The sequence below is a fragment of the Phaseolus vulgaris genome, chromosome 6 (assembly GCF_000499845.2).
Source record: "Phaseolus vulgaris cultivar G19833 chromosome 6, P. vulgaris v2.0, whole genome shotgun sequence".
Lineage (NCBI taxonomy): Eukaryota > Viridiplantae > Streptophyta > Magnoliopsida > Fabales > Fabaceae > Phaseolus > Phaseolus vulgaris.
Window position 1 is genome coordinate 16384698 of NC_023754.2, and position 13277 is coordinate 16397974.

General features: G+C 33.7%; 1 protein-coding gene across 2 annotated transcripts; it reads left to right on the forward strand.

The window, feature by feature from the left end:
* The first annotated feature begins 212 nt into the window (after positions 1 to 212).
* Positions 213 to 10043, forward strand: LOC137831353 (DEK domain-containing chromatin-associated protein 4-like). Of its 2 annotated transcripts, none has more exons than XM_068638993.1 (12): positions 213 to 473; positions 1848 to 3400; positions 3494 to 3527; positions 4448 to 4527; positions 4685 to 4744; positions 4879 to 4989; positions 5059 to 5139; positions 5259 to 5339; positions 6986 to 7547; positions 7789 to 7898; positions 9265 to 9295; positions 9578 to 10043. In XM_068638993.1, the coding sequence occupies exons 2-12, from the start codon at positions 1946 to 1948 to the stop codon at positions 9736 to 9738; spliced, it is 2766 nt and encodes a 921-aa protein (XP_068495094.1). In that variant the 5' UTR covers positions 213 to 473; positions 1848 to 1945; the 3' UTR covers positions 9739 to 10043. The 2 variants fall into 2 exon arrangements, with proteins under 2 accessions (XP_068495094.1, XP_068495095.1); XM_068638994.1 differs by having other exon boundaries at positions 7792 to 7898.
* Positions 10044 to 13277: the final 3234 nt, after the last annotated feature.

Below are 13277 nucleotides of genomic sequence, written 5' to 3' on the forward strand. Positions count from 1 at the left end.
ACATTGGCACATCAAATTATTTATTAATTACTGAGAAAATAATTAAATCTACCCACTTATAATTAATAATTTGAGATGCAATGAAAAAACATGTAATAACTAATTAATAATTTTAGATACTTGGAAGCAACATGTAATCATTAATAATTATTAAATTTGAGATACAATGATTCATGTAATAATATAAGAAACACAGAAGGCATGCATGGCACAAGGAATTTCAAAGGAGAACCGTTGATTTGCACACGTACCCACCAAAACCCCTTCTCAGCCACTGAATCCGAATTTCAGTGTTTTACATGACAACTTAACTGTATTTAAAATCCAGTTTTCAAGTCCGAACTACAAATTTCCAAAACAATCCAAACACTCACATTACATAGTTACTGTCAGTGGAAGAGAGAGAAAGACGTGCAATGTTTGAGTGAAGAGTGAAGCTCTGTTGTGTTTTTTCTCTTCCAACCCCTGAATCTGTAAGCTTCTTCTCTTCCAATTTCCCTTCTCACGCCTGCTTTTAGGTTTCAAAGTCTGCATCTTTATATTCTCCGGGGTCAATTGTCACATGGGGTGTGGGATTTGGAGATGAGGGAATTTTAGGGCTTTGAATTGAGGCACAGAATTTTCTCAGGACTTTACTTCAATTTGGTCATTTCGACTGTGTTTGCATCAAGGGTTCTCTCTGGGTGCAATTAAGAAAAAAGTTGGTATTTTGAAGTTTCTCACCAGGGCTCTCTGCTGTGCTTTGGTGAGAATTTTGTTTTTGAAATTTCATGAATAGGGTTACCCTTTTGATGGGGTGATGAGATTTTCTCTTGATATGATGCACAATTAGTATTCAGGGGTTGATGTTTTTTTATAATTTGTATCAATTTCTTTTTCTCCCCCACTGGACTGTGTTGAGTTTTTGTTATGTTGGCTTTTTGTTTATCATCTGCATTCCTTTCTTGGCTTTATGGTTGTGTGGGTGCTACTTTTCATGCTTTCATTGTAATTTAGACGAGATAAATGTATTCATTACTTATTCCATGTTGTTCCCATGACTGAAAGATATAATTTGGCTTCACTGTGGTTCAATCGTAGTTATCAATGCTGGATAACAGCAAGTGGCAGTCAACCCTAGAAAGTTATAGTGGGATGACTGTGATTTTAATTTTCTTCGTGCAGATATATAATTAATACTATATGCATGATACATGGCTGATGCACGACATACTCATAATTATCAATAAAAAGTCATAATATAGGTCGAGAGAAAGCATTCAAATATTGAAATAGTATAGGAAACAGTAATAGAGACTGAAATCAGGAGAAGAGAAAAGAAGGCTGGTCCATTGCAGTTGTGGGAATAGTACTGAAAATGATAAATAAGACTTGAGTTTAGAAGTTGATGATTCCTATCTTGGTATTTGCTTTTTGAATGGATTTGTTTAAATTCATGAAATTTTATTGAATTTCATTATTATTGTGTATTTTTTTTATCATTTTTGAGAATCTAAGTGTATATACTATGCACTATGCATGCAATTTCAAATTATCCAGCTCTAGTGTTCTTGGGGATGGTCGTTACATGGTACTATCCTGGATTTAATACATTGTATGCCGCTAATGCTCACAGCCTGCGACTGAGCTGTGACAGCCATGACCACGAGAATTCCCCTCGATGGCTGTCTTGTTGGGTCCAACCACTGCTCTGTGTTCCTGTAGCATGCTATCAATTTTAAATGTCTGCCTTGTTGAAATCCCTTTCTATTGTAGCTAGTTTTTATCATTTAATTTTCCCTCCTTATTTGCACTTTGCTGTTTGATTTCGTCATACCTATACCTATTGATGTTTTTTCAATCTCCAGGTAGACTTCAGTTGTGCATTTTATCAGAGTGTAAAGCAGTTTGTGCTAAGGAAATAATAATTTTGTATATTTAGTTATTTACTGTAAATAAGATCAGCATGGTTGACGAAGAACCAGTGAATGAAGTTTCTAAGACCGATTCAAATGGAACGATCTTGCAGGAGAAAACTTTGGATGAAATTACTGAGAAAAAGGACTTAGAAACTGATGGAGGAAAACTCTTGGAGAACAATGGAATCAAAGAAAATGATGTTAAGAAAGCTGATGGTGTGGAAAAGGTAGAAGAGGATAAAAAAATAGTTGTTGTGAAAGAAGCAAAAGAGGATCAGAAAGAAGATGGGGTAAAAGAAACAAAAGAGGGTCAGAAAGAAGATGGAGTGAAAGAGGCAAAAGAGGATCAGAAAGAAGATGGAGTGAAAGAGGCAAAAGAGGATCAGAAAGAAGATGGAGTGAAAGAGGCAAAAGAGGATCAGAAAGAAGATGGGGTGAATGAAGCAAAAGAGGATCAGAAAGAAGATGGGGTGAAAGAAGCAAAAGAGGATCATAAAGAAGATGGGGTGAAAGAAGCAAAAGAGGATCATAAAGAAGATGGGGTGAAAGAAGCAAAAGAGGATCATAAAGAAGATGGGGTGAAAGAAGCAAAAGAGGATCTTAAAGAAGAAGGGGTGAAAGAAGCAAAAGAGGATCATAAAGAAGATGGGGTGAAAGAAGCAAAAGAGGATCATAAAGAAGATGGGGTGAAAGAAGCAAAAGAGGATCATAAAGAAGATGGGGTGAAAGAAGCAAAAGAGGATCATAAAGAAGATGGGGTGAAAGAAGCAAAAGAGGATAGGAAAGATGGAGTTGAAGATGAAAAAGAGGATAAAAAAGATGGAGTTGACGAAGCAAAAGAGGATAAGAAAGAAGATGAGGTGGAAAAAGTTGAAGAGAATAAGAGAGCTGATGAAAACGTGGAAGAAGTAAATGAGGATAAGGAAGTTGATGGTGCAGAAGTTAAGGAGGGGAAGGAAGTGCATGATGTGAAAGAAGTCAAGGAGGATATGGAAGTTGATGATGTGAAAAAAGTAGTAGAAGATAAAAAAGGTGATGACTTGAAAGAAATAGAGGACGATAAGAAAGCTGATCATATTTCTGAGAATGATAACATGGATGAAGACACCGGGGTTACAGAAAGAATAGGTAAACAAGAAAATGAAAAAGCTGATGAACCAGAGGTGGAGGCTATGGAAGTAGAGGGTGGCATAAAGGAGAAGGAGGAGAGTGATGAAAAGGAGAAAATTGAAGAGGGGATGGAGGAGGATGAAGATGAGGATAAGGGTAATATTGATAAGCCAAAAGAAGAGAAGGCAGAAGATAGTAAGGGTGAGAAAGGACCTAAAAAACGTGGGAGAGGGAAGAACAATGGGGAGAAAGTGAAAGATAAAAGAAAGGAACTGAAGAAAATTGAGCCAAGGACTCCTACTGTTGATCGCCCTGTGCGGGAAAGGAAATCAGTTGAGAGGTTGGTAGCATCTTTTGATAAAGATGCAACCAAAGAATTTCATATTGAAAAGGTAAGTGTTTTCAGTTTCACATTTGAAATATTTACCATAAATTTTGCATGTATTATCACTTAATTTGTTTACAGCTTCTCTTTCAAATTTCAGGGTCGTGGTACACCTTTAAAAGATATACCAAATGGTATAGTGCTTTTCTTTCTGAATTCTTCATTGATGGTGGTCTTTTAATTGCATTCTTTATATACTCAAGCCAACAGAAGTTAATATAATGCATAGTGTACTTGCACAATATCTATTCCTTATATTTGTCCTGGGTTGACAATATCTAGATAAAAGTGTACAATTTGAATTTGACATATATCATACAATAAATGAGCCACGTAAATTTTGTTTATATACATTTCTAATTGTAGTCAAGAATGTGCCATTTGTAAAGATGGTCAATTTAAGATTGTGAAATTGTAGTTGTATTATGTCTCTTCAATTCAATGATTATGTGAGCGAATGATATATGTTTAACTGCATCTTTCCCTTCATGTTGTCATGAGTTGATTGTGCAGACTTACTACATTAGTCATTACTTTGATTATACTATTGGCAAAATCCATTACCACATACTGATTTGATTGTTTTGTGTGCAATAATCTATTTATAAAAATAGTTACTTTTTCCCTGCCTTCTCTTCCTACTAAATGAGAAAAATATTTATGTGTATATATTCCTTTTCCCTCTTACTCTACCTTCAATGACAATAATAATGATACAAACTTGGAAATATATTAACCCCTTCCTTTCACTCATAATGGAAAATGTGATTATTAGTTAATTATAGTTTATCCAAGTTATTTAGTGTCTTTTTACTAACGGGTCTATGGAATCTTTAGCACTCAAGATTGTGGGGGAACAGAGTGGAGTATTAAATTGACCATAATTTATTACTTATAGGAAAACGTTCCTGGAATATATAAATAAAGTTGAGCTGATATATTGGGGATATTTTTTTTTTCTTATATGCATTTGTTATGCTGTGAAGTGTGCATACATGTTTCTGCTTCTTCTGAACAGCTGATAACTTTATGACTCTTGCATTTTTTTCTCTAGTGGCTTTTAAGTTATCCAGAAGGAAGACTGATGATACCTTCAAATTGCTCCACACAATTCTCTTTGGAAGGAGAGGGAAGGTATGCCTTTCTTATAACTTATAGTCTTTGTATTATTCCACCACAATATTGAAGGATATGCATTTAAAAAGTTAAACACTCAAATCTTACCTGGTGCTCAAATGTCACCCTAATGTTATTATGCTTTCATATGAATCTTTTTTCAACTCTTTTGCAGGCAATTCAGATCAAGAGTAATATATCAAGGTTTTCTGGTTTTGTGTGGCGTGATAATGAGGTAATTATTACCTTCATTTAATAAAATTTTGGTACTCGTAACATGGATCTATATCATAAGTATTTTTTTTATTTCTTGCTTTTCTGATTGAAGTGCTTGCCAAAGGTTCTAAAGTCCAAATATTGTTACTGCAGGAAAAGCAAATGATTAAAGTAAAAGAAAAACTTGACAAGTGTAATAAAGAGAAGTTACTGGAATTCTGTGATTTGCTCGACTTAACAATTGCCAGGGCAACAACGAGGAAGGTGTGCTTTTTTACTAATACCATTTAACACAGATCTACAATCATTGCTTATAATTTTTTACTTATGCAGGAAGATATTATTACTGCGCTGATAGACTTTTTAGGTGCCCCTCATGCAACTACTACTGTGTTACTTGCAGAAAAAGAGAAGGTTTTCATCATTTTTTTTTTGTTTCAATTTTTTTCCGTGATGTTGTGGTAACTTTTTTACCTAGGAAACTATGTTCTGATGACCACATTCATCCTATTTCATGATTTTACTATTATCAGCCCAGTAGGGGAAAAAAGCGGAAGCGTGTTCTAAAACGGAGTTCATCAAGATCTGGGACTACTTCAAGACGTTCTGCTAAGGTAATATCTCACTCCTTTAACTGAAGTGATTTAAAATGTAACTTTAGCAATGAACTATAGTTTGTGTTTCAAAGTCAAGTCTTGCAGTAGAATGAATATTAGTGCTGCATTCTCTTGGACTTGCATGTTTATCTCACTTTTGCTTGTTTTGCACTCTGCATTGCTATTCTTACTACCACGTAATTGTTCTTTCTTTGTCCTACTATTCCATGACTGTGAGTGTGCGTTTGATGCACTAAATAATTGAGAAAGGAAAACACTATAAATACTTGTTCGAAGTTTGATTTTAAAAGTGGTCAAAGGACAGCACAAAAACATGGCTTACAGGACAATTTAAAATTTTTGCTACTTACCAAATCATGGGACATATTTTTGTGCAATAGGACAAGGTTATGACAAGTCAAAATATCCCATTTTCTCTCAACCTGTAACTCACTTCTCTAATGTATTCCCTTCGCTCACTCAGATAACTACACCATAATAGAATCTTATGTGCACAGATGATCAACTTCTAAAATATCTGACATCCTTTTACTATTTTTCCTGTGGTTATTATCTGGATCTATATTTGTAAAATATTGAACTATTCGTGCATCATACAACATAGTCAAAATTGTGATTTGAATTGTAAAATCTTGTGATTCTGTGATTTTTCTACCTTTGGCAATCTCGATCTTGGTCGTAATTGGAAATTTGTGGGATCACTATAATCTGCTCACAAAGTCACAGTCATGGGAATTTGCAGTTTTAACCTGTTGCTGAAGGCAGGTCCAAATTTTGACCCAAGCCCTTCTCTTCAGCCAAACCTATTGCAGCAATTTGGATGCTTTGTGGCAGTTCCTCCATTTGTGCTATTGGTGGACAGCCTCTGTTCTGCGTCTGTTCTACATTTCTGGCAATGCAAAATGTTGGGTGAGGTGGTGGTGGTTGATGTGAGAAAAGACTAGGTTTTTTCTTTTTCTTGGTGATAGGAGTTGAAAGCTATACGAGAAGAGGCAAGGGTTTTCTTTTTATGTTGCTGATAGAAGGTGGTGTATAAAAGTGAATAGAGTTGTAGTGGCATAGAGATCTAGAGAGGCTGTACCATTGATGAGATCTAGGAGAGAAAAGGGAGATAGAGTGTTTTTGTAGAGGCTGAGACAACTGGGAATTGGGGATTCAGGTACTGAAATCAATGGTTGTGGAGCAAGTGAGATTGGATCAGACCTGAGGACAGATCATACCAGACTAGGAGAGTGTTGCAGAACCCTGAAGAAAATCTTGGTTTTTAGGTTGATCAACCCAGTCTATGGTGGGTTTGAAGCTTGAATAAGTTTACCAATTTGATGGTCTCACAAGAAATCCTGGTCATCCTTGGTGTAAACAAACATGGAAGAAGCTAGAATGTTCTATGATCATACTATCCTATTAGAATAATTGTGATTTTAACAGAACTGGTGGTTCTACTACACTAATACTTAATTGTTTGTTGGTATAACTTGGAATTAGTCGTGTGAATTATATAGCATTTCATGTTAATCTAATCCCTCATTATTCACAATACAGTATCAACACAAGTGAGATCTGCAGTTTTAGTTTGTTTTAACTGGTAACTTCTTAGTTAATTTGGTTTTCTTTTGCACAACTTTTTGGCATGTATGTTTCAGAGTCTGAAGAAAAATGAAGATTCTTCAGTAGTGCGGAGAAAGAGTACAACTGACACAGAAGATGAGTCGGAGGAAGACGAGAAAGATGATGAAAATGAGGAGGAAGATGAGAAAGATGATGAAAATGGTATTCCTGACAAATCTGAGGATGAAACACCAGAGAAATCTGAAAGTGAAGAGAAAAGTGATTCTGGGAGTGAATCTGAAGATATGAAAGAAAAGAAAAAACCTTCCAAAACGTCATCCACAAAGAAGGAATCTGCTAAGAAAAGTAAAATCGAGAAAATTACAGTTGCCAATAAATCTCATTCACCACCAAAAAGAGCACCTAAGAAACCTTCATCCAACATCTCAAATTCTGAGGATGATAATGATGGTAGTCCAAATCCAAAGGTCTTTTCGAGGAAGAAGAAAAATGAGAAAGGAGGAAAGCAGAAGACTGATGATGATAGCAATGAAAGTCCAAATCCAAAGGTTTTCTCAAGGAAGAAGACCAATGAGAAAAGAGGAGTGCAGAAGAGGTCAATAACACCTACTAAGTCTGCCTCCAAAGAGAAAACTGGTAGATATCTTGAGTTCTCCTTTGCTTTTGTCATTATTTCATTTTAAAATGTTATAATTTGGCAGCCTGCTTCGGTGTAGTAAAAAATAATTTTTAGCTGAAAACAAATATTCAAGTATTGCTAGTCAGCATATTTTATTTTTCCATTTCCATTAGTTTAAAGGTGACGTTTTCTAATTGAAAAACTGCTAACGTAATGAATTTCATGTGTAATTATAAAACATCTTTCTGTTGTATCAAGCAGAAAAGGTTGTGAAAGGAAAGGGCAACAAAAAAGAGAAGTTGAGCCCCAGTGATACTCAATTACGGGATGCAATATGTGAAATTCTTAAAGAAGTGGACTTCAATACGGTAAGATATTGAAATAAACTTTACTTAACTCAGCAACTAGTTGAATTTTTATGTTTAATACGTAGCTAAAACTAGTGGAATTGCAATCTTGTATTAAATAAACTGTGTAGTAGATATGTGAGAATGTTGCGCTGGATGTGTGGACATACTGGATGTGATAGAATTAGGAGTGATTGCATTATAGAAAAAAAAAAACAGTTGTGGTAGCACCTATTGTCGAAAAAATGGTAGAAACTCGCATTAGGTGGTTTGGCATATGGTAAAAATACTTATACAAGCTCCAATACAGAGAATACATCAGACGCACAGATGCCCAATTGCTAGTGGTAGAGGCAGATCCTACTATATAGGTGAAACAGTTAAGAAGGGTTTAAAGGTCAATAATTTATTTATATACATGATTGCTACTGATAGAGACTCCACATCGATTAGAGGTAAGACCAATTTACAGTATATAAGTGGAGGCAAATTACTTTACAAGTCGATTTTGTGAGAGTTAGACTTAAACTCACTTCTTAATATGGAATCAAACTCTATTTTAGCGAAGTTTGTTAGGTTTTTCGTGCTATCCGTTATTAGGTTGCTGTCGGATCACCCACAAATATTTAGTCCCATATATAAGGTATGCATACCTGAGCATGAGAGAATGTGTTAGAGATCTCACATCAACTAGAAATAAAGTCAATTTATAGTATATAAGTGGAAACAATCCTTACCTTACAAGTTGGTTTTGTAAGGATGAGTTAGACTTAGACTCGCTTTTAATAACAACAAAACAGTACGGGATTGTTTGATCCAAGTATCTGACCCAGTCAGTGGGAAAAGACTGTTGTTGCTCATAACACAGATAAAGCACTGAAAAGCTATTTTTAAGCTTCTTGTTCTATTTCATAATGTATCTCAATACGGTAAAAATCCTCCTTGAAAGCTTGACAAATAATAATCATAGGCTTAGATATCTTGGTCTTCTCTCAATCAATGTTACTTGAACATGTTTATTTACCTTTTAACCAATATATGTATGGTATGGCATGATCCAGTAATTGATGCTTTAGTCATTTATATAATCTGTCAAGTCGGTGAGACAGATGATTAAACATGTGTAGTACCTGGCTCGCAGTTTGGAATGTAGCACTGGCAGCAGATTTGTTACATATCAAACCTTGTAATATTCTTTCATTTATAATTTATAGAATACTTAGATGTAATTTTGAAGTCATTTATGATGTTTTGCCCGAATGGAATGCTTTGTCATTGTTGCCGGCAATCTTATGGCTATACAAGAGATACTGTCAATGTTGTATTTAGTATCTCTACTGAATATTCTCTCTTCTTCTAAAATTAAACTCTTTTTCCTCTTTTGCAGGCCACGTTTACTGACATTCTGAAGCAACTTGGTATGCACTATGGATCCCTTTTACTTTTTTTCTTACTCAAATGCATAATTATAGTTAGACATTTGTTCCTTTAAGGACAACAGATCTTTTGTCTATGTGATCCTGAATTTTGTATCATCAAGTGACTTGTATTATTCTCAAACCTGAACGAAATAATTTTAACTATAGTTTGATTAATACAGTCTTATATCATTTCCTAAATTACTATTTACCAAAAAAAACTGAAAAATGTGTTCATAACTTAAAATTAAGTTCCTAACAAATTTGCTCTTCATTTTTCAGCCAAGCAATATGATATGGATCTGACTCCAAGAAAGGCATCTATAAAGCTCATGATTCAAGAAGAGCTGACAAAACTAGCTGATGAAGCAGATGATGAAGATGGAGAAGAGGATGCCAAGAAAGCTAAAACCCCAACATCAGGCAAGAAGGTTAAAGCCTGATTGATGAGTAGACTTGACTGCTTGGAGATAGGTTTAGCAATGTATACTATAACCCAGTTATACATGCTTCATCTGTACACTTTGGAGGGTGGAAGTGGCTGTAACTTATTCTTAGCATCCATCCAATCTGAAGTAAACAAACTTGTACTTTGTCAATTTAGGCTTTTGGTGGGCTGCCAATGTGCAGCTTCTTGTTTACACCAACGGAATTTGTAGGTTTTATATTGTTCAGGAATACAAATGACCGAACTACACAGCTCACAACAATGTCTAGTTTAATAAATATTTGACCTCTGAAGTTCTCATCCCTGTATGCTCATGTTATAACTATTGCCCTTGTTGGTGGATGAAGTCTTTATCTTTCACATCTCAAGATTTTTATGCTCCATCATTCATGTGTCATCTGGTGTGACAATCACACTCCTTCACTATCAGTAGCTGCAACAGATGCAGTCCAGCAGTAGTGATGATCCCCCTTCCTCATGTCCCTTGCAATACCTCCATTCCATGTTCTATGGTTACGATTCCCCCATGATGAAACCCGAATTTGTCCTTCAGCAATTCAATCTTCTAGCAAGGACCAATATGATATTAACATTTGTAAATTTTAGTGACAATGGTGTGACTTTTATATGCTTAAATTAATGTCTATTGCAAATTTTTATTGTAATGAATTTGGTAGGCAACTCCAATTTCATTTTCAACCCTGCTTTTGCAAGTTTGGTTTAGTTCTTTCACACATGTATGCCTCTGCCATTGTGGTTTGAAAAAGGTTGATTGTGGAATGAAATGGGAATGTTAGTAGTGAAGATTGAAGAACACACTCAAGCAATAAAGAAAGATGAAGAGGGTTTTGGTTGAGATGAGAGACAAAACTTGTAGAAAACGAGACAAACAGTTTCTGCGTAAAATAAATAAAAAAAACTCAGTGTATTATTTACTGCATAATGGATTATGTAAATGACACAAATTAAAAAAAAATCGTTTGAAAATTAAGAATACAATCATTGAGACATTGTAGTCTCAATTTTTTTTTTCATAAAAATAAAAAATAATAAATAAAATTATTATTACAAATAAAATCATATCACTATTTTTATTTTATTTTATATTTTTCTCTTCCTTCATCTTTTCTTGCTTTCTTCTTCTTCACCAAACATATCATTTAATGTAAGTGGAGCAAATAAAAAAGTTTGTAGTTAGAAATCTTCTCCACTAAGAGTAGTGGAACACCAAGAAAATGTAATTATAGAGATGAAGCTAATTTTGATAATGATTTTGATCAAGATTTGAGGTGTCTAGTTGACCAAGTGGGGACATTGAGAAGGAGAATTAATTAAAACCCATTTGTTGCATTAAAAATGAGATGGTTGAACATAAAAATATCATACACACTTCACCCATCAATTCCAATCATTCTTCTTTGAAAACCATTTAGGATCATATATGAACAGGAACAAAAGTTAAAATAAAAATCTTTTTTTTTTCAAAAAAATTCAAAAGTTAATTAACATGAATTTTGTTTCTTCAAGACTAAAAGAATATTATTTTAGAATTACTAATAATTGAGGACAATAACATGTATAAGAAAAAGGGATAATGTAAATATAATATGCTTGTGTTTCCTATTATTATTAATCTAAGGAGTAGTTCAATTGGACAAGCAGTTGTCTTTTCTAACTTTATTAGAAAGTAAATATAAGAGGTTTTCTATATTTAGAATAGTGAAACTATTAAGAATAATTAAAAAAATAAGAAGGAAGAAAGAAAAATAATTCAACTGTCTTTTGTATTGCAAACTTTCTTAGTTTAATTCTTAACAAAATTACAGAAAATAGCCTAATCAAATCCAACCATAATACTTAGATATTTGCTAAACTAAAAAGATTCACATTTAATTTGGTGACTTGACTTCTCAACTCACTCTTAATTAGATAATACAACTCTAAACTAGTCAATAATAAAGTTCATTCAATCTCTTTATCAATAAAATGTTAAGAACATGACAATGAAATTAAAATTATTACTCATAAAACAGTAAATCAAAATACAAGTACTTTTCTAAAAACACGAGTAATAAGTAAGATTAAAGTATGGTAATCCCAAATCTCGATTATAAAACTTCAAATATTTGATGTAGCTAATAAATGCATGTTGTATTTCTTTTTTTAATAATTTAATAATATACAAATAATGTTTTGTACCAACGTTCAATCATTATTATTAATAATAATAATAATAATAATAATAATAATAATATAAGAAAGTTTATTAAGACCAATGATTACTTTAAAAACATATATATTTTTTTAATTAGTTGATATTCTAATTAAAAAACTTAGAAGAGGAAAATTCTTCTTTTCAAGTGTGTGCATTTTAACTAAAATAAAAATAAAGACTTAAGATGTTATACAGAGCTTCCAATTTATATGTGTCTTTTCTAAGAACTTATTTAATCTTATACAGATTAATCCATTTAGGGGATAACTTGTTCTCGATATGGTGTGGTTGTGTCATTCGTAGAACTAGGTCAGATACTTTAAAATTTCTTAGAAAAACCTTGGTCTTATGCTTCAATTTGATCCTTCGTTTCAAAGCTTCTCTCGTGTTCTTGTCACATTCTTGTACTTGTTCAATCATGTCTAGGTTTGTGCAAATTAATTTGAAGGTAAAAAACTGTTTGACTTTGAAAGATGGTTCACCAAGATAATGCTGCCAATTTTCTTGTTAGGCATTTGCCATTGCTCAAACTCCTCATATTGATGATGACATCACATTTTCCTAGATTTGCTTCTATCTTTCTCTTTCTGAGGAGAAAGCTTAAGAACTTTCTTATCTTTACTCCAAAAACATTTTTTTTTCTAAATTAAGCTTGATTTGGTAGCATGTAATAGTGGCAAACAATTCTTCTAGATCAAACTTTTGATTTACTATGGAGGTAGGAGTTATCATCATGTCATCTACATGTGTCTCCACATTTCTTCCCAACATGGATTGGAGAATTTTGTCCATCAGTCGTTGATAAGTGGTTCCAACATTCTATCATTTGGATGACATCACATGATAATAATAGTTGAGTCCTTCTGCCATAAACCCTATTTTTTTAATCTAAAAGATGCATGTGGATATGGTTATAACTCAAATAGGCATCACTAAAGCTGAGCAACTCTCATATTGATGCATTATCCACTAGTTCATCGATGTTGTGCAGAGGGTAAGAGTCCTGGAGACATGTGCTATTCAAGTTTGTAAAGTCCACACACATTCGTTATTTTTTGCTAGCTTTCTTGACGACCACCATATTGACTAACTATTTTAGGCATTGGATTTCTCGAATGTGGTCAGCCTTTAACAATTTGTTGGTTTCTTCCTTGATTACTTGCCTTTCTCTTCTCCAAACTTTTGTCATCTCTGGACCATTGGCTTCGCCCTCGAGTCAACAACCAAACAATGACAAAGGAAATTGTAATATATCCCAAGAATCTCATAGGTTTTCCAAGCAAAGGCAATCAAATTTTCTTTTACTAAGGTTATTAGCT